At 40.1% G+C, this 27196-nt stretch overlaps 1 protein-coding gene across 1 annotated transcript in view; it reads left to right on the forward strand.

The window, feature by feature from the left end:
* Window positions 1–27196, forward strand: part of LOC310961096 (testican-2) — a 42725-nt gene that overhangs the window by 555 nt on the left and 14974 nt on the right. The window contains exon 2 of the mRNA XM_083933056.1: window positions 21399–21444. Within this exon, the coding sequence (XP_083789182.1) occupies window positions 21399–21444 (46 nt within the window). The remainder of the gene's footprint in view (window positions 1–21398; window positions 21445–27196) is intronic.

The following is a 27196-nucleotide window of genomic DNA, read 5'->3' on the forward strand; positions in this document are numbered from 1 at the left end:
GTTCGCTGGCTTTAAATTGGCTTGCATGCCTAACGGGCTACTATTTTATATATTTATGGTTGAACTGACACTTTTACCCGTGGACCTTCTTATGTTAGATTGACTTAAATACAAACTCAAAGGAATTCAATTGGCTTTCAAAGTCTTCCTTCCTTCTATGTAATTTGATATTTCAAACAGAGTAATTGCTGATCAGTCCCCATTGATCATGTGCAATATGCACATAAAGTGAATTCAGGCCACAAAGCAAGACATCGGTTGTCTAAATTAAAATTTAAAGTATAATGTGTATAAGGGAACAAACATTTCTTATTGTCATATGAGTCTGTTTTTTTTAAAGACTTCATTTTGGGCTGTAAATGGACATCTTTGTTTGTTCTGTTCTGACTATTACCCAAAGATGGACAGCAAATTCATCTATTAACGTACAAACAGTGTGAACCTCCCACTGACCTAAATTTACTCAAATCACAAATTATTAAGAGCATTTTTTACATTAGATTAACAGATTGATCGAGAATATAACCAAATGAAAATAATCCTGATCGCAAGGCCTAATCATAATCGTTAAATCACTATCATCAGTCAGACCAGTAGTCCATGTTATTGGTGGATATTGATAAAATCTTCTATCACAGCATCTCGTGGTAGCCTTACAAACTATATTGTGACAGTAAATCCCTCAGGACATTTATTCTGGTCGATAAAATAACCAGATGGGAGTGTTTGTTTTTGGTTAATCCTCCAAATGAATAAATCCTGACAAATCAAGGATCATTTTGCATCATTGCCCAAAATGACCTGATGCAAACAGATGTATTGCATGAATATCTGCTTCAGTGTGAACGTTGTGCCATCAAACAGTTAATGCTGAGGATGGATGTGCATATGATCAGTGTTCCATTTAATGTCGGTGGGTTATGATGGGGATCTTGTTTTAACAGTTGAGGAATGGGTGGGATGAGGATGGCTGGATGTACACCAGCCAGGTGTTATGTCATGCTGTCACTGATGTATATTGTTTTCTGTTAGCGTGTAATGTTTAATCATATGCTTTAGGGTTCTGTGTTTCAACTGGCTGCAAGACAAATTTCCCTCCCGGGACGATAAAGTTAACGTTTGTCTTGCCTGATTCCAATACCTCAGTTAAAAGGTATCTCTAGTGCTGGTCTGATACTAGTGCTCTCTTTTTCACAAATTTTAAAGGTCCCATATTGTAAAAAGGGAGATTTCAATTTCTTCTTTAATTATAAAAAAGGTGCTAAAAAGGGTGCTATATAAATACTGTGAAAGTATCAAAACGCCTGTCTATCTAACATATGATGTTGCAGGCTTTCAACTGACTCCGATATTAAACCGTCAAGGTTAATATTACACATTCAGAGCAAGTGCTCCGGAAGTCAGGTGACGTAGTATCACAGGCCTGCATAATGAGGAGGTCAGGGTGGATGGTAGGGTTAAAAAAACACAGGACTTTAACCCAGGACACAGTGTTAGTGTCCCGTCACATGTGAAAGTGACACTTCTTTACATAAAAGACTTATTTGAACTCAAACCATGATCTTTTCCTAAATCTACCTGCGTAGTTTCAGTGTAAGAAAGTGTCGGTATGTGAGGCGTGGCGAATGAGAATGGGTTGCAGCAGTTCAGAAAAGTTGATATTCAATGTACTGTATGAAACATGGACATGTAATGTATCTTTGATTTGCAGAAACATACAATACCAGTTGCATTTGGATGCAAAATCTGTACTGGTATTCACATTTCTTTCATCTCATGGAGCAAACTGCCGTATATCGTAGTCCAAAAGTTTGTTATCTTTATCTGGTCATTGTCTGAATAATCAGGGCATACACATTGTACTGTGCTGTACCCCTGCCTCTCTCCTGTCGACGTCCGAAACAAATCCAGCAGGGGATATGTAGGAGATGGAAAGACAGTGAGCAAGGGGTCAGGAGGTTATGGTGTCGGGTGTGTGACACCTCCCTGGTACCAAAAGTCAGAACACATGGCGTGAATCCGGATGTGAGTGATCTCCGAGAAGGAGTCAGCTAGCGGCGGCTCAGATCCAAGTCTCCACCTTGACAACCCCACAGACCGTTTGATCTCATTGCTGAGGAATATCCGCTCAGACAGATAGTCTTATCAACGGCGGCCAGACAGAAGCTGCGTTTCCTTTGGCCATGCTCTGTGGCATGTAGGAATATACCAAACCTGGCACCCAAAGGTCCAGAGAGTTGCTGGAGAATTTGTAATTGAATTGGCTGTTTGTGTTTTCATGCAAATTTGAATATCATTTTGGCTGTTTTTTGGTGTAGTTTGCTTCACCTTTCTAATTGGATCTGTGAAGCGAACAGGGAGGGATAGCGCGGAGGGGCTGTCTGTGGAGCTTTTGGGGCATATTATGGCATGTACACCCACACTGTCCCAAGAAGATTTGTTTGACATTTCTACAAGTTGGGTATTAGATGCATTTAGTTTAATCTGGATTCTCAATTTAACACATGCAAAATGTTACATTTCATGTAATTAGCTGCCGCTTTAATCCAAAGTGACTTACAACAAGTGTATTCAACCATGATGATACCTCCCAAAAATTCTCACAAAATATATGGCAGGATTATAGTATATACTCTGAAATTACACTATATATCTATACAGTGTCTATTGGGGTTTTAGCTAATCAATTAGTACTTGTTTTGTCTTTAAAATGTTAGCAACACATCTCATTTTAGAAGCTAGAACCGTCAAACGTTTGATTTGTTGATCGATAATTGACGATAAATCTATTTTCAATGGTGTCTCTTTGAACTGAAGCTTGGATTGTACTCTATTGTAACGTTGCTTTGGACAAACGTGTCAAATAAACAAATGTAAAGGTTAGATTCCTGTATAGTCAAACAGATTAATCATTTGACTGATCGATTAATCAACTTATAATTTTACCACTAGTGTCTTTCGCCCCCTTCCTCTTTTTCTTTACAATTCTGAATCCCAGATGATTAATTAGTCTGTTCTGCATCAACTGATCATGGAGAAAGTCTCTTAAATGTCAAAGTGAAAACAAATTGTGTGAACTGTTCATCAGCTTCATAATTAATGTGCTGTGATTCAAAACTGGGTAAACCATAAGAGATAGAAAAAGTCCCAGTTGAGGGAGAGTAGGGTGTGGTACTTACTAAGTGAAATTACAGCATAATGTTGAGGCACTTTCATGATTTAAAAGGAAATGTTTGCAGCCATGTTGGGTTATTTACAATGATGTGTCTGTTGCTGTTAGATAACAGTAAGATTCTCATGCACTACAGCTCTAAGGTAGTATGTTTCCTCTTTTATCGTTTTCCTTAACTATTTACCCAGGTACATTTTCTGATTGGGCTATCTTAATTCTACGTTAAAGAATTAGTTCAAAATTTCGGAATAGTTGCTTTCTTGCCTGGAGGAGGATGACAAGCTCGATAACACTCTTGCGAGCTTAATATGGAGCTAGAGCTAGCAGAAAATGAGCTTAGTGTAGCCTGGCTCTGTTAAAAGTTAAAGAAATCCACCTTTCAGCATCTCTAAAAGCGCACTAATTAACAGATATCTATTTTGTTTTATCTGTACAGAAACAGAAATGTATGAATGTATTAAAGGTTGTGGTTTTTATGGACAGTTATAAATGCTGACAGAGTGGTGTCTCTGCCATCTAACTCTCGATAAGAAAGCGAATGAACATTTTAACATTTAAAAGGTGTAAAATATAAAATATAATATAAAAAAGTTCTGGACTTCTAAGTTCCCTTTTTTGGTTTGCTTTGCTTTGGTTTGAAAGATGTGAACAACATGATCAGTTAGGTTGGTGAAGCTTTAGCTAGCATGGGAATTGTTTGTACCCTTGCTTATTCCTGCCTCTCCATGTGTATCTCGTCAAAAAAATCAAAGCAATGTTGAACCTGATGAGGAGTTGTGATACTGTGGGGAAACAGACAGCCGAGCTGGCTTTGTTCTGCTCTGATAGGAATATTCTGTGCTGTACCAGGCAGTGAGATACACCATATGAAATGTGAAGGGGTCTTATTTGTTTTCAAGCTGTCTTGGCAAAAGGTGGTATGAAAACAGAGAGTTTTCATACTGCATCAAAGAAAACAATCACTATGTGGGCTTTATAAAGCAGTGACGGCGCTTTGCTTGATCTGACTGGAGTTTAAATTGGACCAGTGTACATATGATTATCCAGCGTGGAGACATAATGAGAAAACTTTGAAAGGAAGAACAATAAGACCAACAGCTGCAGAGGCAAGAGGTGTCAGGATAATCCACAGCGGTTATACGATGTTATACAAGCTCCATTTTGAATGGCATCAATGTTGGAGCTGCAATCATGGCACACGCAAATGTCAAGAAAACATCCCTCATGTAAATTCCCCAGCATTCCCGTTTGCACAGAATAGACCCACAAGGATGCCAACAGGTTACAAATGTCCACAAATTAAGCTTGGCTGTAATTAGCTGATTGCATCTTCCTGAATTAGCTCATCAGTTAAAATGCTTCTCTGACTGCTTGATGTATTTCTTTCGTCGTAACACAAGTTCCGCTTTGCATTCTGGTGCGTTCGGGTGGATGTGCTCAGAGGGAAGTCATGTGAACAATACTGTGGTGTTCATTCACGGCCAGATTCACCCATCTCTCTGAGCAATGCATAGAGGAGACTCATTAAGGAGCTGTGCAGCATTTAAGCCAACCGCAGAGTGCTGTTTTAGGGTTGCACCTGCTGCTCTAGTGCCTGCTACATTTTAAATGAGGGAAAATTGCTACATCTTTCCCAGGTAAATGGCTCCTCAGTTTAAGATTAGCACAGAGCGAGGCAAGCATACAAATCATAATTAGACTTATTGGTGCTTATGATTGCATTTGATGAATGCAAAAATTAAATAACAATGACTGGTTCCTTTTAATTTTACCCAAGCCTCTCAGTGTGCCTAAACCTACATCCTCAATAGTCATGCAGGAATACTCTATGAAGAAAGAGAAGATAACATTACTAACATTATTCATTGGAAGCGTGTGGGCTACGACTGATGATTATGTTTAATGTTATATTGTTGCTGTAAAATACCAAAAAATAGCATGCTTACTGTGGTGTTGGGCACCAAAAACTTAAAAACAAAAAAAAAGGATCTTTGAGAAGCCGAACTGGAAACGGGATGCGTGCAAAAAGGTGGAATTTATTTACAAAAAACACAAAATGAAACTGAGGCAAATACTAAACAAAAAAACCAAACCCAAGGCAAGCTGCCACCTCCTAGCCTCTCTTTCTTTTTACTCGCGGACACACACAAACATTTCAGCCTCAACTTACTGGAACCTGCCACCTGCCCAGGTAAGTATAGGGTGAGCTAAGCTGACCAATCACAATTGAACACTTTAACTAGAAGAATAGAGTTATCCACACAGAACAATAACTGCTGACATTTTTATTTTATGGGCACATCAAAGAAAGAAAGCCTAAATCTTACGAAAATGTGATGTAAACAGAACTATCTTCCCTCCTCTACTTCACATTAAGAGTGCCCGGCCCCTCCCTTCTGAGAGAACCTAATCAGACAAACCTGCGTGCAATCAACTTAATGAGCAGCTGATCCAACCCCACAGGTAGAACTAAATGACAAAACTATAAACCCATAAATAACTATCTGACTATATAATCTATACAATTCAATTAATCATTTATCAAAATAAACAGAAACATAACACTGATCACAATGATTAGGTAGACATCAAAACACTGTTAAAGCTAGGAACAGGACCAGGTGAAAAGGGGGGGGGCAGCCTTTTCACACTCACAATGCTTACAGACAAATGTTGAACAGGTGTTATGTTTACCACAAGCCCCCACCACAGCGACTTCCTGGTTGATCCAATAAGGAAGTGCTAAAAAATTGCAGTTCTCTGAGTGTCCACTAGAAGCAGTTTGCATAATAGAGCAGTTTCTCATTGACCCCGATGTTAAAAAGGCCGTTTTCACAGTATAATTAAACCCGTTTAAGGCCTGGTACAAAAAAACATCGTAATCTTTATGTTTAGGTCATATCTCCATGACAACACTGAGGGGGGCGATTTTTAATTTTGTACCAGGCTAGTTTTTATTTTATTGGATTTATTGGTACGATTGGATCAAGTTGAGAGAACGGACCTCGACGGAAACGCTACGTCCATTTTTTAGCGTTCTAGCGTTATTAAATTTGCTAATTAGCTCCTAAAGAAAAGCACCCAAAGAATGTTGTTAGTTTTGCAGGTATTTTTTTTTAAAACTTGATAATGGCGCTAGATTAAAAGCTAAAGGGTCATGAAAAGTTATTATAATTCTCCTGGGGAAGACATTTACCATTCTGAACATATTTGCATGCTGATGTTGGCATTTAGCTCAAAGCGTAAGTACAGCTTCAAAGAGCTGCTAGCATGGCTGAAGGATCTTGTGTCAAATATATAATGTCAAATAAGAGTGATAGAAAGTTTCCAAAGACTTAGATCATGCCTTTAGATAGCATGTTTTGCCACAAAACAGTCCAGAATAGCACAAATCACCTTTAGTAAGCTTTTGGACTAATAAAAATTCTTAACTTTTAACTTTCTTTTGATTGGGTAATCAGCGCACTTCACCACAGTATAAAGTGTTTTTATGTCACCAGAGCGGCACATAAGCACTCTTTATGGCCACATAGGACCACAAGCAGGCTGGAGGAACTTTTTGAGCTCTAATAAGCAACCTGATGCTTCATCCGACTCTGGATCAGACACAAAGTCATTATTTATCCATGCTGCTGATGAGATGATGGCGTTGGCCCAGTCACTGGTCCTACATCAACAGCTCCTCTTTGCAAGCTCTTAGAAAAAGGAAAGACCATGCAGGGTTCATTCTCTTTTTCTGCTGAACATGATTCTGTGCATCCTAAGTGACACTGAGCTCCTTTACTTAGCTCAAAGACACTCTGCCAGCTGTGGGTTTTTTTCGGCTCCTGTCATCAACCTCAGCCATTTATTAGCCTCCCACAGGATTTATGCTCCAGCAACAACAGCCAGTGTAATTAGGGATATGAAAAATTAGAAAAAATTAGACCAAAGGGACAGTGTGCAATTGTAGAAAATAGGATAATGAGGGCCATTTCCTATAAAAGTGAATGGCAATGTGGGGGTTGCAAATGAAGATAGGTGCAACCATGACAGTTAAATGAGCTAACAGTTATCTGCATTTCCTCTGCTGTGTGAATCTGAAGATCAGCCTATCAAATCTATGGAAACCTGCTGGTTGCACACTAATGAGATCAAAATAGCAGAAGTGATTGAAAGAGACGCTTTCTTGTCCTCTTGGAGGTGAATGTCGGGGGGGGGGGATGGTGCTGCAAGTGTTTGGACTGCTCAGATACGATTCACAGTGAAAACAGAGAAGAAAGGAGATCCTGTTGGCTTCCAGCGTGGGTGATTCCTAATTGAGTAGAGAGGCTGTTTTGTGTTGTTGCTCCTGTAGAAAAGCTCTGCTCGCCAGAAAGCATTTTATTCTTCGCACACACAAAACAAAACGCTGCAAAAGAAGCACAGAGAGAAGCTCAGCGACTGCCTTCAACAACAGGAAAGCTTTTTCATAAGCATGTTCCATAGCTGGTCCAAATACACAAAATCTCTACGAGGAAGAGTACGAGGAAACTTCTTGTTGTGATAGGACAGTACACGTAGATTAATGTGTTTCATAATGTATCATTGCTTCACCTACTACACCAGGAGTAGCAATGACGGCCTCAATTCCATCATTTTTTAGCCGTTAAGTTCTCTGTGAGTTGCTGAAATGTCGGGCTGAATAATTAGCTGTTCCAAGGTTCTTCTTCTGGCTCTATTGTTCATGCATTATTTATAGTGGCATCTGCCTGAGAGTTGTCTCTGTACTGGTGAAGCTCCTCTATGCCTCGCTGCAGGCAGAGCGATAAATGCTGCCACTCTGCTTCTATCTGTCTTCATTCATGGCTGTAATGGTGGCACACCCAATACTCAATCAATGGTTCAGCTTTTAAGCAAACAAACAGAACTATATCATTGCTTACGAGGAGTCAATAATGGAAACTGATAAGAGAGTTTGATTTTTATTGTTTACAGGATCCCATTTGGATTCTGTCAGTGTGGGTGTAAGGCTTCCCAGGGTCCATGAATACAAGACAAAAAAAAAATCTAAACACTGACAGTCACATATAAGTGCATGAAAATAAAACAACTAAAGGACTGTCTACAGCCATGCTGTAAGTAGACATGACAGTGCGTTGGTAACATGCTCATGTCTGGCAGGTTTATTGTTTGCATTTCATTTTAAATTTTAATTACCAAATGTTTACAATTTTTCCCGTGGAGCATATAACCTTGATGAATTTTTTATCGCAAATACAACAAAGACTGAGGATTTACAAACTATTCTGAAGTGTGGGTAGAGAGATGAGTGGAGAAGCTCAGATGAGGGGAATGATGTGATTAGGGGGGGGACTAACGAGGCTGATTCAGAGCAGCTGGGTAGATGGGCAAATGAGTGAAAGGCAGCACAGGAACACTTGATAGGCACAGCAAACAGGACATCCAAAAGCCAGAAAACAAAATCCTCTGAGTTATCTTAAATGATAATAATGCCAGATAGTGTTATAAAGAGACAATAATCTCTTAGTCCAGTCTTTACAAGTCAGACGGCATCTTGACACAAAACCAGACTACGACAGATATTTCAGTCTGGACAAAACTAACGTTGCTGTCCTTGGAGTTGTGTTGCTAGCCTAGCTGTAAAGCAACAATAGGAATTTAAAATGGAGTAGAAATGAAAGGAGAATCAATTAAAGTAAAAAAGGCTGGCCAACAATGAATGTTATATTATTTGTATTTGATGTGGGCTGGTGAACAGGCTCCAGTCTGAAGAGGCTCTGTATAGACCTTGGCCTAGTCCACATGTATTTTGCAGACAAAGTATTTCCCTCCTTTGTTCTCAAGAAAACCCTGTTCACGCAAACATGTAAACACATTGAAGCACTGTCAAGAGCATCTTAAATCTACAGGCTTGGCTTATTCCTAAAGCCATGTTGGCCAATCAGAAGTCTGAAAAAAAGCTTGATGCTCCATAGCGCATTCTGTTCCTCAATATAGTAGAAGACTAACCTCACATTCAGGTGTAAATGTAAAAAGTCCTGTTAGCAAAGTTAGAATCAGCACTATGTTGGCCATGTCTGCCCCTGCACAAAATGTCACCTCATCTGTTACGCCTCACAAAGCAGACAAGGGCACGTACTCTGTCGCTACAAGCCAAAAACTCTGTGTTCCCCGGCAACACTTAAACACTGAAGTTTCTGAAAATCCTCACCCTGGAAAGAGTTTTTCAAAAGTTCAGTGTTTTAGTGTTGCCGGGGAACACAGAGTTTTTGGCTTGTAACGCCAGAGTGACCCCAAAGGCCGGTTTGTGTGTCAAAACGCTTAGTAAAAGATACGTTTAGAAATATACCTGTGTGGGCTCTGACTAGGCCTAAAACTATTTTGATCATTTTAGATTTTTGAAGAGCTAATCGACCCCTCTTCACATTATAAGGTTTGTGTTCACCAAAGCTGGCTGAGGCTCGTCTTAGAAATGTATTTTACAAGTTGGTAAAATAAAATTGTGACCTGGAAATTCCGCTGCCCCTTAACAATGACATCCCTATCTGTCTATCTGCAATAACCTTTACTGTTATCGCTCACAGACACGAGGCAGAAACCTCAGTTTACCCTTCACGGGGTAAATACTTTAGAGCAAGCTTCACCAGCTGAAATCACTCTCTGTTATTTGAGTGGAAATTATTAAACCTGAGGGGGCGGGGGGCTGCAAACATAACTGTGCATATATTATCCAGGTGGGAATATATTCAGACTGCAGAAAAGTGCAGTCCTGAATATATTCAAGCCTGCCTCTGGTGTTTTTAAGTTTTTGATAGATGTGTGTTCGGGGGCCACCATTATGAGTTGTCTGGGACCGAGCTGCGCTTAAGACATAGTCTTGAGCAAACAGCCATATCGCTAATATGCAATAACAATAGGTGTAATAAAGCAAGGTGCTAAGGTTCAACCTGGCATTGATAGATTCTTTGCTTTAGGCCAGAAATCACTCACTGTTAAAACAGCAGGGCAACAAAACTGTACTATAAGGCCAGGCGGCTACAAAAACTTTGAGGACATGCAGTTGCCCGGGGAGAATCAGCTTATCCTACTGTCTTCTGCATGTTTGATTTAAATGTTGGACGAAACGGGTGCTTGTTCCTCTTTGGCTTGACTGTCCCAGAGCTGCATATGAAGAAGAACGGAGAGCTGAGCTTCCTCTTTGTATGAACTGACAGAGCAAGAAGGAGGTGTCAAGGACATTCATGGAATGGACCGTGATCTCGTCTGCGTTCAAGCTGTATTTAGTATGTGTGGCATGCGGTGGATATATTTGTTTGCGTGTGTGGGAGAGAGACAGAGACTGTTAATTTGTTGAGTTGGCAGTGTAATGGATACACACTACAAAGTCATATTGAAATGACCTTAATCAAGCAAATCGTATAGCAGGGATAGGATGCAGAGTTAAAGCGCTAATAGCTTTTTTCTCAGTTGAAAGAACTCGACAGAATCTCATTTGCGTATGATGTAGTCCTTCCTAAAGCCATAATGTGACATCTCAATGCGGCTCCCCGTTTTACTGTAATATCCCGCTGCCACTGCGGGAGATTAGAATTATCAGCAGCCACAACAACCCAATTTGTTCTCATTGCCATGGCAGAAGGGGGGAATTAAATGTAATCAGCCAGATAGCATGTTTAACTTAGCTACCCCTGTGAGCTGTCTCATGCAGATTCCTGCAGCATTTTCAACTAGGATGGTTATCATCATTATCTTCTCCTAACCATGCTGCTGGTCTCTAAACTCATGTGTCTGACAGTTGGAGAGAGCTTTGTAGCTTCAATGGCCTTGTCGTTGCAGTCTAATTAATTTAAACAGCAGACGTAGCATTTGAAATTTTGGAGACAGCAAATACAATGATAATCACAGTCGCAGATAGATCTCGATCAAATTTTATTGTAATCAACATATTTTGGAGATTTGCTGAACACACATGCTGACGGTGCACTCCAGCACGCTCAAATGGTTACACAGCTGCTCAGTACAACAAAAATCTTAAGGTTTTTGGCTACATCTGTCCAGTTAAAAGAAGAGACCACTTTCCTACTATCTGTGGCCCCGATCCAACCCTGTCTCCCACAAGATTACATTCCCATACAACTGAAGTGCATTCTCCGGATATCAGTTTCAGTTTGTTGTTTTTTCAATTCAATCCTGAAGGATAACAGAATCCTTAAAGATGAATGCCTTTAAATAAACATGTTTCAGCACCGTATTTCCATTTCAGCTCCATTTCACGAGCCTTTGTTGCATTTTGCTGTACTTTACAGTTTCCTCTCTGTGTGTTTCACAGCGTTCACACACAAACACAGCCGGTGTGAGAGAGAAAGGTGCAGTAACGACTCGACAGTCCGCTCACTTGTTGCTCTCACTACCAGTATTAGTGGCTCAATAATGGTTTCAATAATGTTCAGCTGGAAGAAACGTGTGCAGGCTGAAATTCACCAAATTCACTTATCCTTCTGATACATCTGCTAGTTGCTGAATTTTGTGGGCTATGGCTGAATCTCTCCGATGAGTTTAGTTAACTTGATTGGTGGTTTACATGCTTCTCTTTCTCCTCTGGCCTGCGCGTCAACCTCTTCATCTTCTTCTGATGATTTCCTGCAAACAAGATACCTTGCGGCACATGCTTGTTAACCTCGGGTAGAATCTTGTCACTGAAGAGTGTCAACCTAGTTGGAGCACAAGCAGCGATGGGCGGGACGAGGCCAGATTTCTCAATCCAGTCTTTAAATCTGACGCAACACCCTTTCGATATACTATCTGCGGGTCCAAACGCTCTGTCAAACAAAACAAACCCAACCTGTGAACTTTTCACGATCACTGCTTTCTTCAGTGCGACACCCTTTCATCAATAGAAAAGTGGTAAAATCACCGTGCAATCGTTTCTTTTTTTCCTCAGATCTTTGATTGGCTTGGACACAGAAATTGTACTTTGAAAGGGAACCCCAACTTAAAGAGAGGAAGAGGGAGAAAGAGTAGATGTGCATCCAGAGCCGTTTTACTTTCTATGTGGGAAAACCACGTTTAACAAAATATGAATCATAGCAGAGTAGTTTTTACAGTAAAATGTGTCCAGAGTGGGACTTAAAGATTCATAAAAAAAGCAGACATGAACCTGCTCTCAAAATGTCTGGTTAACATCTGAAATCTTCTAAATCAATCACAACGCTGTCATAAGCAATTCAGCTTTTATTTGAAGTAGTAAGACCTCCTAGGCTTGTTTCTCTCTCCGGGTAAACAAAATCAGTTTGTTAGTCCGTTGGAGTGGAATTTATTTTCTTCGCCTCCAATATATTCAATATCGATTTAGGTTTCCTGCGATAGATAAATATGCTAAAACCAAACAAGATTTCAGGTTATTCATTTATTTATGTATGCTGATATTGTTTTGTTTGGAGATCAATGCTGATGAGTTCAGCTAATACAAAGTGAAAAAAAAAGCACACTGGCATCAGGTATTTTGGTTTCTACAGAACCACTTCAGCTTGTCTTTTTATGTTTGTGTTTTTCTTTTTTTTGCTAATAATGCACGCAGAGGCAGCATGGCTCAGCACAGTAAAGACGGCCCGCATAAGCTGTGAGTTCCCTGGGGCATCTGTGTGGAGCTCAACCTGAAGGCTCGCCTCTTTTCTTTCTTTGTTTTGCAAATGGGGGGGAGGGAGTGATAAGATGCTGCAGAGACTCAGTTCCAGGGTTCTGCTTGGCTCAGCAGTGGGGTTCAACAGAATCCATTTTTCTGCATCCGCGCCGTCCTCCTCCTCTCCAATTACTGCATCTCTCAGAGCATGCAATGCCTTGATTCAACTGTGTCTGCTACAGCAAAAAAGGCCGGCCACTGTTTGATGTGTTACTTCATCACTGATTTTGGAGACCACAGCTAACAGGCTCCTGAGAATGGAAAAGGTTTGTTTCTGTGATGCAACCTCTTGAAATATGGTCTTATTAGCTGAAGGCAGGCGCTCAGAAAAAAAGCCTCTCGTCAGGAGGTTTAAATATTTTGAGACACTTTGGTTTGAAAGGAGACTCTTTTTCTGTTAACTACACACAAACCAGCCTGTAACTTGATAAAAAAAGTGTAATTGCCAGTTGGTTCAATCATCTGCATTCTTCGGCAAGAGCCAGACTCCCCAGTCAGCCTGATTATTTCTGCATTTCAGTGCAGTGCAAATGTTTCAGATGGATGCACGCTTGACAGTTGGCTATTTCGTGGCTCTGGCAGAGAGATATGCCCTTCAGTGTGCAGAGATGGCTGCAGAATGTGCTCCGGACTATACTGCATTGCAGGCAGGCGTCTTACCTTGTGAAACAACATGTGCCCTTCGCCTGCAGGCCCCCGAGCACTGCCGCTCAGATGATCAATTTGATCCAGCTCTGTGTTGCTGGGCTGCGACTTAATCCCATAATGCTCCAGTGTTTTGTTGCAATCGAGACATCCCCATTTTTCTCAGGGGGTTTCTTATTTTAAGTCTTATTTTTATTATTTTAGTGTGATTAAAAATGTCATTCTTCAGTCATATAAATGGCATGTAATCACCTAAACAGTCTGTAATATGATGGCTGATCATGTCAGCGTCTGTCAGAGTGAATATGGCGGTTCAATTAGAGTAAATCGAGAAGTTCTAGGCGTAATCACAATGAGTTGGTATGTGGAATCAAAGGAGATGTGAAAATATGTCCTTACAGATGTTTCTGCGTGGTTTCTGCCTTATGTTCAAGTGAAAATGCAATGTTTTGCCACTCTTAAGCCAGTGGGTTGAGGTTGAAAGACACACAGCATCATTTTGGAACACTCTAATGCATTTCTAAGTGGTTCAATCTGCGGTGGGTCTGCACCATTAGTGTCTCTCCCATTCCTCCGCAGTTTTCAAAGACGGTGGGGTACAAACACAGCCAGACATTACCTACACCACTCAGGCCCCAGCATGCTGAATCGGGGCGCCATAATGACACGGAAAAGGCGAGATGCACTCCCGCTGCTCCCTGGTAACTACAGAGACACAGAGGATGGAATGTAGATTCACGACAGCCTCCGCCTGCGTGCCCTTTAACAGCGATTTATAGGCAGGGAGACGTAGCTAATTCGGCTACATTAATCAGGCAAAGCACATTACTTTGCAAATGATCGGCCGGGGGGAATGATGAGCTGACAATGTCCTGCCAGTCAGAGAGGCAGACACACCTCAGTGATCTGATAGGATGACACGGCCTGGGCCAAGAGTGGAGCAATCAGCTGAGGAAAGCCTCTCTCAGGTCTCCGTTCATTACAGACATGACCCGGATCACCAGTCCATCCATCAGTCTGTGTTTATCCAGTCGCTGCCAGAGTAAATTACTTCATGAAGCTAGATAAATGACAACTGAAAGAAAATGCAAAATGTCCAGATCACCATTTAACCTCTAACTCATATCCTGCTGCTTAAGTGATGTCTTCACTGCAAATATTGTCCTCAGAATATCAATAAGGAATACTGCTGAGGATGAAGTCTGCAGTTATTACCCTGAGAGAGGGATTTCATCTGTAAATAAGAGCTGCTGAACTAAAACTCTTGAAATGCGTGTGTGAGTTCATCACTCTGCGTTTTTGAAGACGGTACCAACGCTTTGCTTGCTATTTCTTTTTTTTTTTAGAAATCTGCATCTGGATCCAAATCAGCAGATTTGACTGGCTGATGGCATACAAAAATACATTTTTCCAGATTACATGGAATTGGTATGTTCACTTACATTTTGTTGTATTGGTTCCTGAGTAAAAGCAGGCAATTACAGTTCCGATGCCATTTAAAAAAAAAATAGCATGTAATGTTTGTGTCACCGGGCTCTTACTGGTTGATTGGTTTAAATACATCATATGACTATTAAGCGATAGGACCCCATTTTGGAAAATGCGCATATTCACTTTCTTGCTGTAGATGAGAAGGTTGATACCACCACCATGAGATGCAGCCAGCAGCGGCTTGACTTCTAACCTTGCTATATCCTTATATCAGGCTACCAGTACCTCTAAAGAACACTAATAAATATGTTATATTTTGTCTGTCAAATTTGTACAAACACCAAAGTTTAAAAATGTCATTTCCTGTCATTGTGCTAAGCTTAGCTAACCGGCTGCAGCCTCTGGCTTCATATTTACCTTACAGACATGAGAGTGATATCCAAATCTCCGCCAGAAAGCAAATAAGTGTATTCCCCAAAATGTCTAACTATTCCTTTTAGGCAGGATAACCTATTAACTGGGAGAAGCTGTTTGGACACAGAATCCGTAGATAAAAATCAATCCACTAAAAAAATATGATCTCTCTGAATTAGATTTGGAAAAAATGATGTTCTGTGATCAGAGAGGAGCTTATCATCTTATCAGCTGTAGATTAGATTACTCTGATCGTTATCTGTTATATAATATTTGTGTGTGTACATGGTATATGTGTGTAGGGAGGTGTTGTGATCTCCAAAATGCTCTGTCTTTGCAAAAAATCCTTGACATCCACCTTGGTTTGATTTCATATGTTTCCTCCATTTCCAACACTTGCCTTACAACATACGAGGTGTGTGTGTTGAAGTTTAAGATTTGGTTGTTTTTTGTGTGTAAGTGTCCTCTAGAAACCCAGACTGTACAGAGCTTGTCACATTACAGGGACAGATGAGCTGCAGTGATAGAGCGAGTGTGCTGCATGCACGTGATGGATCATTGCAGCAGGGCAAGGAGATGCAGATTTTTGCTGTGACATTTCTTTTACTCTGTGAGCATTTCTCCGCCAAGCTGAAGTGAGGTCGCACTCTCAGCTCAAACACTCGGAGCCCACATGCTTCTCTTCGACATTTTTGCTTATTTTGTTGTTGTTTTTCTGTGGAGATGGATACTCCCTTCATTTTTAGATTACTACTTGGTTTGTATTTCCGGATGAGAGATGTTAAGCATGCAAGGCCAGTCTGTGAAATGCACTTGACCTCCAACATTTTAGTAGTGGAATAACACGTGAACAAAACAAAAAAAAGGCTTAGATACGAATTACACAACATTGCGTATCTGCTAATACTGATGCTACTCCTTTTTATTCTTCTACTAAGATGTTTATGAGCCATAACCACACATTTGCCATAATTAAATATCTAAAAATGTGATGCATTTAAAGATACTCAAACCCCATAAATAGAGGTTCATAATATGACTCAAATGACTAGAACTTGTTTGCTTTGAGTGCCACCTTGTGTGATGAAAAAATCTCAGATAGCCTAAGATGCTTGGACAGCTGTGAGACCACCAATTCAGAGACAAAATGTCGGTTTGGCTGCACGCAAAAAGGGTTTGTAACAAAATGTTTTCAAATGCAGAGCTGTAGGCTTGAGACTTTAATCCAAGTCAGATTTAAGTCTCAAAAATGAGGACTTGCGACTGGATTTGCTTGAGATTTGTATGCAAAAAAAAGAGACTCATCTTGGTGACATGTCACCGGGGCATGTGCAACTTCTCCATAACCAGGATGCTCACTTTCAGTTGCTGTGATACACATCTTAGACCCAGCTCAGTGCCGGTACGAATTGTCTGTATTAGATAATTCCTCGCATCCCGACTTCCACCTCGTGCCAACGTGCAGTGCAAATGCAGGAAGTTGAATGTGTTTAACGGCTGATGTTCATGGAGGAAACAGTTTGTGTCCCATCACTGACCTTCAATTAATAACGCTCACCAGAATATTTGTTTAACCCCAAGTATTTTACTTGCCAAAAGGGCCGTCAACACCAAGAAAGATAACTAAAAATCTAACGATGAATGATGAACGATACGTTTTGTAAACAGCTGCACACCCCATATATGTTGGATCCCCGACCTGCCGGTGTTTCCATCGTTTATTTAATAGCTCTGAAAGTGATCCCAACGATATCCCATCCCATCGTTATCGTTGTGTGATGTGACATCCACTTGAGTTGACAATGTATAGTTATCATTATAGTCAGTATTCTTGGTTAACTCTGACCCTACCCTATAAACCATGGTTCATTTGCCATAACCAGAATCTTTCCCTACATTTAGCCATACCATCGTCATCATACACAGATATTGTAAGGCTAATTGTTTTGAAGAGTAAAGTGCTATCCAGAATTCTGCAGAATTGTCCTCCTGACTATCCAGGCCACCTTGACATCCCCAATGTTTGATTTGTATTGTTTAAAAAAAAAAATTCTAGTATCCAATCCGGTGTTTTTGCTTGTATCACTCTCTAGCTCACATACTTTCAACAGCATTGGTGTGCATGTCTGTTACAGTGGATGACACTGGGGTTGAGTGGTTCAGGGTTATTGGTGGTGTTTATGTCACCCGCAGACGGGCCTTGGTTGAGGTGAGATAGACGTTAACTTGGAGCCGCGCAGTCAGGCTTGCGGCCAAATGCTGTCAACCTAATACCAGCGAGCGGTCCAGGAGGAGCAGTTGCAGCATCTGGATAGTCAAGCTCCATTAGCCTCCCGACTCTGTTTTACAACGGCTGCGATACAGCCTTGTTGACAAATGGCAGAAGAGGTGGTGTATGTGATATGAATCACATAACTCGGGGGACCTCCACCATGCATATCATACCCCCTTGCACCCTGATCTTTCCCCGCCTTCCTCCCTCTTGTCTCGGCTCGCTGTGAACTGTAACAGCATCCTGGCTCGGATTCAGCAGGACAGCATTAGCTGTCTCAACCTTGGTGAAGGACTATATGCAGCCTCAGCCTGGTGTCCTTGCTGTCACACTGCTGCTGGGGGAAGATAAGCACTCCAGCCTTTAGGACATGCTGTAGGAATCCCGCCGGCCCTCGCAACACTGTGAGCTGCTGGGTAATTGCAGAAGCAGTGCGAATAATTCATTAAGTAATCTTTACATCTGACGTGTGACATGCTACAGTCATATCTTAAATAATGTGGGCAGTACTTTTATGGGATTTTACAATACTCTTCCCAGTATTTGCAAATTCTGCAGCTGATTAAAGGGCTTAGCAATTATTTATTTCTTTATACTGGGGTGTGATGTCACCCTTAAAGTTCAGTGTTACAACTTTAACCTTTAAAATGTCATGTAAATATGCATATCTGAAAAAAGATCATTTTAAAAAGTCACTTTATTATAATATGACATATTCAAGGTATTTTCTTTCCTCTCCTCATATCACAGCAGATTTCAAGTTAACAACTCTCGTATACGTGGACATATTCACTGCTATGGAAAAAATATTTACCTCTAAGAAACAGTCTCTGAGGTGAAGTCCTACTGTGGCTCAGTGATGAATTCTTGCTTTAGATTTTTAAAGCCTTCCGTTAGCTTTTTGGCATGTCCTTGTGCAGCCCGTAAATTGTTCATATTGATATATTAAGCAGACAGGTATGGGTGTGTGTGTGTCTGTGTGTGTGTGTGTGTGTGTGTGTGTGTGTGTGTGTGTGTGTGTGTGTGTGTGTGTGTGTGTGTGTGTGTGTATATATAAGAATTAGGTTTATTTACTAGGTTGAGTTGCTGTTATAAACCATGCAGTGCTATATTTCTCTCAAACACACCGGAGCATTGAATGATGAAACACACAAGCATAGGCTGCGGTGGGTATTGATGTGTAATGCCCTTGGACCGAAGCCAAGACGGTGAAATGGAATGAAAGGAAAGCAGTCACTCCCCTGTTAACTCAAGGTTATACTTTACAGGAGCTATATCTGTCTGTGTTGTCAATGGTACGCTTAGTAAATGTGCTCTGTGTGTCTGCTGCAACCATAAAAAAACATCTAAATCACATCTGCCTGTTGACTTTGAAGATTACCAACAGTTTGCCTGTATTTTTTTCCATTGCCGTTGCGGTATGTCGTGGCTTATTTACAACTTTTGAGGGCAGGATGCTGCCGTTTGGCAGTTACTTGTAAACACAGCCACAGAATGAGCCCTTAGCGATCAGGACCACTGCCAGCTCATAGACGTGGCAGCGGATCATCCACGCTTAATAGGCGCTCATAATCCTCTGTGAATGTCTTATGTTGTCCCCCGAGAGGAGCGAGACTAAGGCATGTATTTGCAATCAGCGTGCATTAAGGGCTGACAGTTTAACTGCTTCCATAACTGTAATAAACCAACCCACTGTTTGCATGCTGAATGGAGGCAAAATGAAAACTGTTAAGTGTTTTTTTTTCTTTTTATCTCTAACAATGGCTTTCTCTTTCTTTCCTCCCAACTGCTGCTTGCCATTGCCACAGGAAGTCGAGGTAGGTGTCTCTTTTTTAAAGTTGTACAATGGTATTGTCTGTCTCTCTTTTGATGTGTCTTTTTGTCTGTAGGTGTCACCTGCCCTTTGAGTAAGAGTTCATCTTGGCTAAAGCACAAACGTCATTGTTCCTGAGGAGCAATTTGTCTTGGGCTCAGTGTTAGTCCTTCGCTTCACACAAAAAAACATCACAAAAACAACATTAAAGCATTTTCAAACATAAGAGACATTTGACAGTTTTGACACAATGACAAGAACAATGTCATGGTCTAGAAATGTGTTTTTGACTGCAGCTCGGAGGTGAAAAACATTGCAACATAAAGACAAAGGACATTAGAAATTATAGCATGTAAAACATCAATAACATCCAATATACAGTACTTATAAAGTATAATAAGTAAGTAAAGGGTGTATTAAATATATTAAAGGAATATGGTTCATAAATGGAAATTGTTTTTTTTTTTAGACTCACACCGATTAATTCACGTCCAAACCCTGTGCACAGTATTTGAGATGCCTTCGGCTATACGTGTTCAGCTTGACTTGAGAGCTCAGTCCCCTGAGCAGAAGGACTGAAGTAAACTGAACAGTCCTGATCCTTAGGGCCCTCTCTGAGCCTCGCGCCGAGTAGTAACTGCTTTATAGTTGATCCTCTCTGTCCTGACACAGAGAGAAATGGGTCAGAATGGATACAGCAGTGGGACGCTGATTTTTTTTATTATCGTTCCAGTGCAACCCCGCCTGGAACACAATCTAAAAACCAGAGTTAGTTAGCAAATATTCCCTCTGCAACAGTGCAGGAGCTAAGATAGCCCAAGCCTTTTTATAAGATATACTTAAGCTCTCAGTTTTGCCTTATGCAGTTTACTTAATGTTAGAGGCTATATCTACACCCATAGAACCAGTAGTTTTAACATAACACTTGAAGACAAGTTTCTTCCTAAAGCTGATCTGTTAAACATACAGTACAGCTAAATATAAGATATAGAAACGACTTTGCGAAATAATCTCTGATGTAGCGAACTTTTAACTCATGAGCCATCAGCTGTTTCCACTTCCGGCACCTTCCGTGATATTCCCAACACGTGTCTTTCTTTTCCGGTCAGCATGAGTTCTGAAATGAAGCTGTACATCAGACCTAGCAGTGCTGGGGTCCCTGGTCCCTGGTCCCTATTGCATATTGTGTAAAATGATTACCCCTCTCCCCCTGATAGTGTGTGATACTTTAAATTAGGATACATGGCAAACATTGTATCATTCTATTCTACTTTATGTAAACTTCATAGGCCGCAATTGGGTGAATTTGATGCGGGTCCCTCAGGACCAACATGCTTTGGTATTTTATAAAAAGCAGTTGGTATGATGAGGGTTAGAGGTTGTTCAAAACGTAAATCTGAAAGTAAGATAAGAGAACTCTTTATTTATTTGTCCCCAGGAGGGGTGATTACTGTTAGTGTTACAGCAGCACAAAAAGGAAATGGCACCATTTGAGAGGGAAACAGAAAATTGTATCCATCCACTACTTTAAGTCATTTTCTTGGGAAAGTAAAAATAAATGTCATCAGCAAAAGCATGAGATTTTACAGCAATAGCGATCAATGACATGCCTGAGTGGGAAATATTGTCTCTTTTAGACAATGAGTCATTGTTGTGTTGCTGTGTAAGCCCTTGGTTACACTCTAACACTTATTTTAGCTCAAAGATCTAAATAAAGATAAATCAATCGAGCGAACATACAGAATAAAAAAATGTCTTAGAAATGAACTGAATTTAATTCGACCTTCCTGAAGGTTTTGTCTTTAAAACCCAACTATTCAATGTAAGAGCTGAATATATTTGAATTGTTAAAATCAAGCTGTGTTACCTTCCTTTATTATTTACGCTCTTCGGAATTCTCATCAAGCATGAGTGCAAGGACATATTTCCTCCATTTTGTTGCCTAAAATATATTATTACATCCATTAATGCAAAGGCGTTTTCTTTGCAGGATGACTACATCAAAAACATGGAGGAGAACATGGGCTCTGATGAAAGTAAGTCTGATTCTATCTTACTAGAAAAGATTTTGCTGTGGACACACGAGTGTGGCTGTGTGGTTTCATTTGCACTTTAGTGCGTTTTCCAGTGTATGCTAGTGTTCTATATGCAAAGAGTTTGCAAAGACTTTTAATATTTAAATTACTTTACTTAAATAGCCAGGTCCTCCGCAAAGAAAAAAAACCCTGATGTATTTCAGACTCTACCAGCATAATCAGTCCTAAGTGCTGTCCGCCTTTATACACCTGCTGTAGACAATGAAATGCGGCACACATTCTCAAAGTGCTAGCTTTTCTTAATTGCAGCAGTTGTCTGAGGTCATCCAGCGTGTGGCGAGCGCTGGTCTGGAGTGTCAGAGCCTGTGGAGGGTGAGAACACAGTTGTGATTCAGGAAAGGAGAGTCTGAGCCTTCAGTGGCATCCATTAGTTTGAAAAGCCTGCTATAATTGCCTTTGTTGCTGAGGGCTCAACTCCGAACTCCCACCAGGCTCCATTTACCTCCATGGGGTCTGTTTCTAGTCTAAAAATCTGCTGCCAAGGAGGAAAGGAGACTATGTGAACATGTTGAATACGGTTACTTCAGGCAAATGGTCTTTGAGTATTCGACTGAACTGTTTATGGACAGAGTGGTTTGCCTGCATGTTTTCCACATCAACTTAAAAGACGAAGGAACAGTGTTGCATTTCGAGCGTCCGTGTCAAAAACATCAGCTATTGAAGGGTTTAATTATCGTGCACACTGCAGAGCACAACAATGCACAACACGAATACAAGTTTATATTTATTTTTTTTTAAATTAATAAATCAACTGCACTGAAACTAGCAATAATGGTCATAAAAGACTGAAGTTGGATAGACTTCTAATGCTGCAATAGTAAATTAAGAGTGGACAGATTTGAATCAGCATTTTGTTGTATTATTTAACAATATGACTTAAAGAGTAATAATCAGTGACATTTGATCACAAATGCAAGAAGCCTATGAATATTAACTTTAATATTGTTTTGCTGTGATTTGTCCGACTGATTCAGACCGAATCTTTACTTTGTCTATAATTAATAAATATAAAAAATAAGAGTTTTTAACGTCTTCCAATCCCTTTGAACATGAACTATATTATTTGAGTCATGTCTTTATCGCTTAGGATTCTGAGGATCCCATTTGCTTGTTTTCTTGTTTTGCTTTCCTTTTTACTGCTCATACGCTTTATTTAGTTTGTGTTTTTTGAACATGTTCAATAAAGATGATAAAAAAAATCCCTCCATAAACAGGAGGTATTTTTACTATTTTTACAGAGGTACTTATTTCCCAAGAAATTAATTATATAGGGTAAAACGGAAGATCATAAATTGAACAGTTGAAGCATAAAAATATTCAATTTAGTGTAAATATTTGGCTGTAATTTACCTGAACCCGTGCTGGTTTCATCTGAACAAGCATGGTTATAATGATGTATGAATAATTTCACAGCTCAAGTTATGAAGATACTATTCAATTCACTTCAAAAACACTTTATTTGTTGCCGGGGGGCACAGTTATATGCAAAATAGGATTTATAAAAGAAAAACCAAAGTAAAAAAAAAGGAAGGAATAAGCTGTACACACTATGACACTGTTCATACTTGTTGTTACCAGTTGAGCAGGCCTTTATTGTCTTCCTGCTGCGAGGTGAGTGTGAGAGGTGGGCTGCAGCGCCACACCCACACCCACACCGCCTCACTTAAAAGACATTGAAGAGTTGCCTCAAAGGAGTAAGATGTGAGAAGTCGTTATCCCAGTCATCCGTTCTTACAGCAGGGGGAATAACGAATGTAGTCTCAAGAAAACGCCTCGCTTGCTGTAGTGTGGGCGATGTTCATTTGAATACCATTGATTTCAACCCCATCCCAACTCCCACTGGGACTAATTCTGCAGAGTTAATTGATCATGGTCCTCTTCATTGCAAATTTAACAAGACAGCAGAAACTTCAACAAGGTGTACCTGCAAGCCTGGGATAGAACAAAAGACCGAACAGGAGACTTCAGACACCTCCTGTAGTAAGCCGATTGAGACGTAAGCTCTGCTCTGCTCTGCACAGTGTTTGAGGGCCATTTCAAAACAATAATGTGCCTACTGTTGTGATTTAGCAGAGTGGCTGCTTCGACATCCCTTGTTTTAGCTGATAAATTAAACTTCTCTTATGCCTCGAGAATCTTTTGTACTGTGATTATGTTTCCATTTGTACAACAACTTTGGGAAAGTGTTCAGACATAACGTGTTATCAAAAGAATTAGAGGTGAACTTGTGAGTTGCATTCTCTCTAATTATAGGTAAATCATTTTATAGTTTCATTGGAGCTGAATAAAAGCTGCAGGCTGTTTTAACACAGCGACCACCAATTAAATCGAAGGGTATAAAACACTCTTTTAGATGACAGTAATTGCAAATTCAGTGGAAACTAATTGACTTTAAGCCCGTCTGTCTCGTGCTTTTAATATCCATCAGAGCTAAATCTTTTCAGTCTCAGACGGGTGCTACTATTTCTTGACAGGTCTTTTGCAGATTTTCTTTGCTTTTTTTGTCCATAACTACCAAAGTACTTTATTAAATGCACTCTCTGGCAATTGGAAAGTAAAACAAATGGATGAAGGCCTTTGATGGAGGATCCTGTCCAACTGCAAGCCGTCAAAGCTCTCAGGGAGAAAGCTGATCGTGGATGAGAAAGCAGCCGTGTTATATTAGTTTTTGATAGCGGTGTGATAATAATAATAATCTCAGAGAGATTGGACACAGGCTCAGTGCAGTCCCATCCCCATTGTTGACATGATTACAGGCGGATTTAAAACACATAATGGCCCTTGAACGTCCCAGCCCTGCACTGAATTGTCCATGCAGCAAGATGTAAACAACAACCAGCAGAGCGGACGAGGTGGAAAAGACACTTGCTCTTTAATGCAAATTAAATCTTGTGTTTGGATTTCATTTTCAGTATGTAGGAGTTGTATAAGAATACCGTGTGAGGGATGTGTTTGGTCTTAAGCTGTTGCTTGGAGGCAGGCTCGATATCTTGAAATGCTGAACATGAGAGAAACATTACCATCTGAAAAAAACCCTGAAATCACCAAGCTGTGTTTCTATTGATGCATAAAATAAAGCATTTTACAAGTATATTTTAAATTGAGTATTTTGGTTGTAGATGCACTCAGCAACCCTAAACCCCTGTCGAGACTGCAAGTGTCAAATGCGTCTTTTACACCCAAGTCGATTACTCGCGGATACATTTTCATTTTAATCATGCAACAAGGGCACCAGAAGGAAGGGAGCAGGAAGTAGGGAAGGGTGTGATTCCATTGCAAGATGGTCTCTAGTTATAATTATTTTTTATCGTTTTATTATTAAACCTTCATCATTATTTGATTTTCTGTTGTCTGACCTTCATTGTTTCTGATGACATGTTTTCTTGTTTAGCTGTTCGGGTTTTTTTGTCTTTGTACTGTAAAGCTACTATATTCAACAATTTTATGTTCACAAAATGATTGTGTCACCTCAATTGTCACCTCTCAGCCCTACAGAGAGTTTTAGCATTTTTAGCTTTGTTTTTTTCCGGAGCCCGACCTTATCGTTTTGAATTATTCTCACCGTTCTCATCAGTGTTCTTTTTTTTCAGCCGCAACAGGCAGCTGTTTTCACAGAGGAGCTCTAAATGTGTGTACACTAGCCCTACCTGCCTGCTCGGCACAAACAGGTGACAGACACAGTTGATGAGTAGCTGGTGAATATTGTGGAGCATTTAGCAGCTCAATTGTCAGTTATTTTTTTCAGAAGCTGGTGGAATCTATATGAATGCTAATTGCAAATGCTAATGTTGCTCCATGTTGAGATGACATCTTGTCAGTGTTGAGTTTACAGCTTTTTTCAGATTTAACCCACCGTCAGTGAAATATATACTTGGAAAAGAACGTGTTTATTTATTAGAGGGCTAATGTATTTGTACATCTTCATCAGACTTCCCCTTGCATTGATCTCTGAACCAGCATATAAATTGTCTCAAGTTCATGTCACCAAATCTCTGAAGTCTCTCCTGATATATGATTGCGTACACTAAGAGCTTGCATTTTCTTTTGAGGTGGTGTTAAACCCCTTTGTTCAACCAAAAAAGTTGTCATGTGCCTTTTTATATCCAGTTATTCTGTAATTGGTCAGCAAATTCTTGTAAGAATGTCTTTTTTTGACATATTATGATTTATTGTCATTAGCCAATGAGCTTGTTTATATATAATATTCATCCTTATGCAAAGCCATGCTATTCCTGGAAAGGAATTAGATATGCCTATGTTTTGAGCATATTCTATCCAGATTCAGATCCACATTTTCTATTATCTAACTCATAAAGAGGATTATGCTTTCTCATACATTCAGACTGTGTTCAACTCACTGCACACTCTACAATAATAAAATGGCACATAAGAAAGTGGTAATAGTTAAAGGTATATTACACCTCTAAAAAACATTCAGTTTGGTTCCCTCGTCCTATAAAAGTTTATGGTTCATGACTGGAGCGGTTGTTAACAAAATTAAATGTTACACCTTAGACTCTACAGTTCCCAGTCTCTGTAGAATAAACCAGAAGACAGCCTTGAGGAAATCCTGACTGATGAGTTCCACTAGAGAACTGGTATGAGATGTGAAAATGAGATGTCTTTGCTTCTTTAAAAGCAAAGAAATAGTCTGAATGGGATGTATGGTGACAGAATGGGGTGATATTTTGGAGGTTTAATGTCTGAAATCATGATAAATACCTGTCGGAACAGATGGAGTGAATAAAAGTCAGCTGGTCACAAAATATTTCATATCGAGTGACTTTGAAGTCTGTCTTTGAGCTTCTCTGCTGAGCCCACGTCTGTGATAGAGGCTGTAACATGTCTTATTTTAATGAGTTTCCTCCACACTGAGAAGTTCATTTAGATGCTCAGGCTTTTGGGCTGCTACCATCTTATTTTTGTACTAACACAGCTGAGGTCCTGGTTTTATGAACCTCTGCTGCTCATACAGGGTTTTTATAATGTGTTGGTCTGTGAAGAGATGCTCACTTTAAGACGTGAGTATGCAACAGTAAGGTTTAATTCTTAAACTAAAGACCTGAAAACATAAACCTCCAAAAAAGCTGAACAGTCTAAATGGATTGGATCATTGAAAATGTTAAAAATATTTAATTTGCATTTGTATAAAAACTGTGTGTGAAAACGATTATCCCCTTGGGGACAATACAGAACCTAACTTAATCCAGATATGCATAAAAAACACCACTGGTAGACAGTCATGTGATGCAATTGTGGAAACATTCAAAGATGCAATGGTTAAGAGTATGTGCACGCAGTCTAATAATCCTGCTTGCCCTGTCAACTAGTGGTAGCAACATGCTTTTTCCCCACCCTGTGCTGCAGTGATATAATGTGGCTACACTATATTCTGGTTCTATGCAGAAATCCATCGAATCATTTTTCATTTTTCTCAATGGCAAATCATGGCGTAACTTAAGTCAATTTCTCACGTGAACTCTGGACAACGCATTAGGTCCAGACACTGTCCGAAGTTGCCTTTTACACATTTACCACACATAATGAGATTGTCCACGTCAGACGCGTTTACACTTAACTGGATACACTCTGTTTGGTTTCGATAAGGGTGGCACCTGGGTAGAGCGAGCGGGAGGCAGGACATGATGATGATTACACAGTGGTCATGTAGCCGGTTCATAGTTTTCTACAT

The sequence above is a fragment of the Echiichthys vipera genome, assembly GCF_963691815.1.
Source record: "Echiichthys vipera genome assembly, chromosome: 18".
NCBI classification, from domain to species: Eukaryota; Metazoa; Chordata; class Actinopteri; order Perciformes; family Trachinidae; genus Echiichthys; species Echiichthys vipera.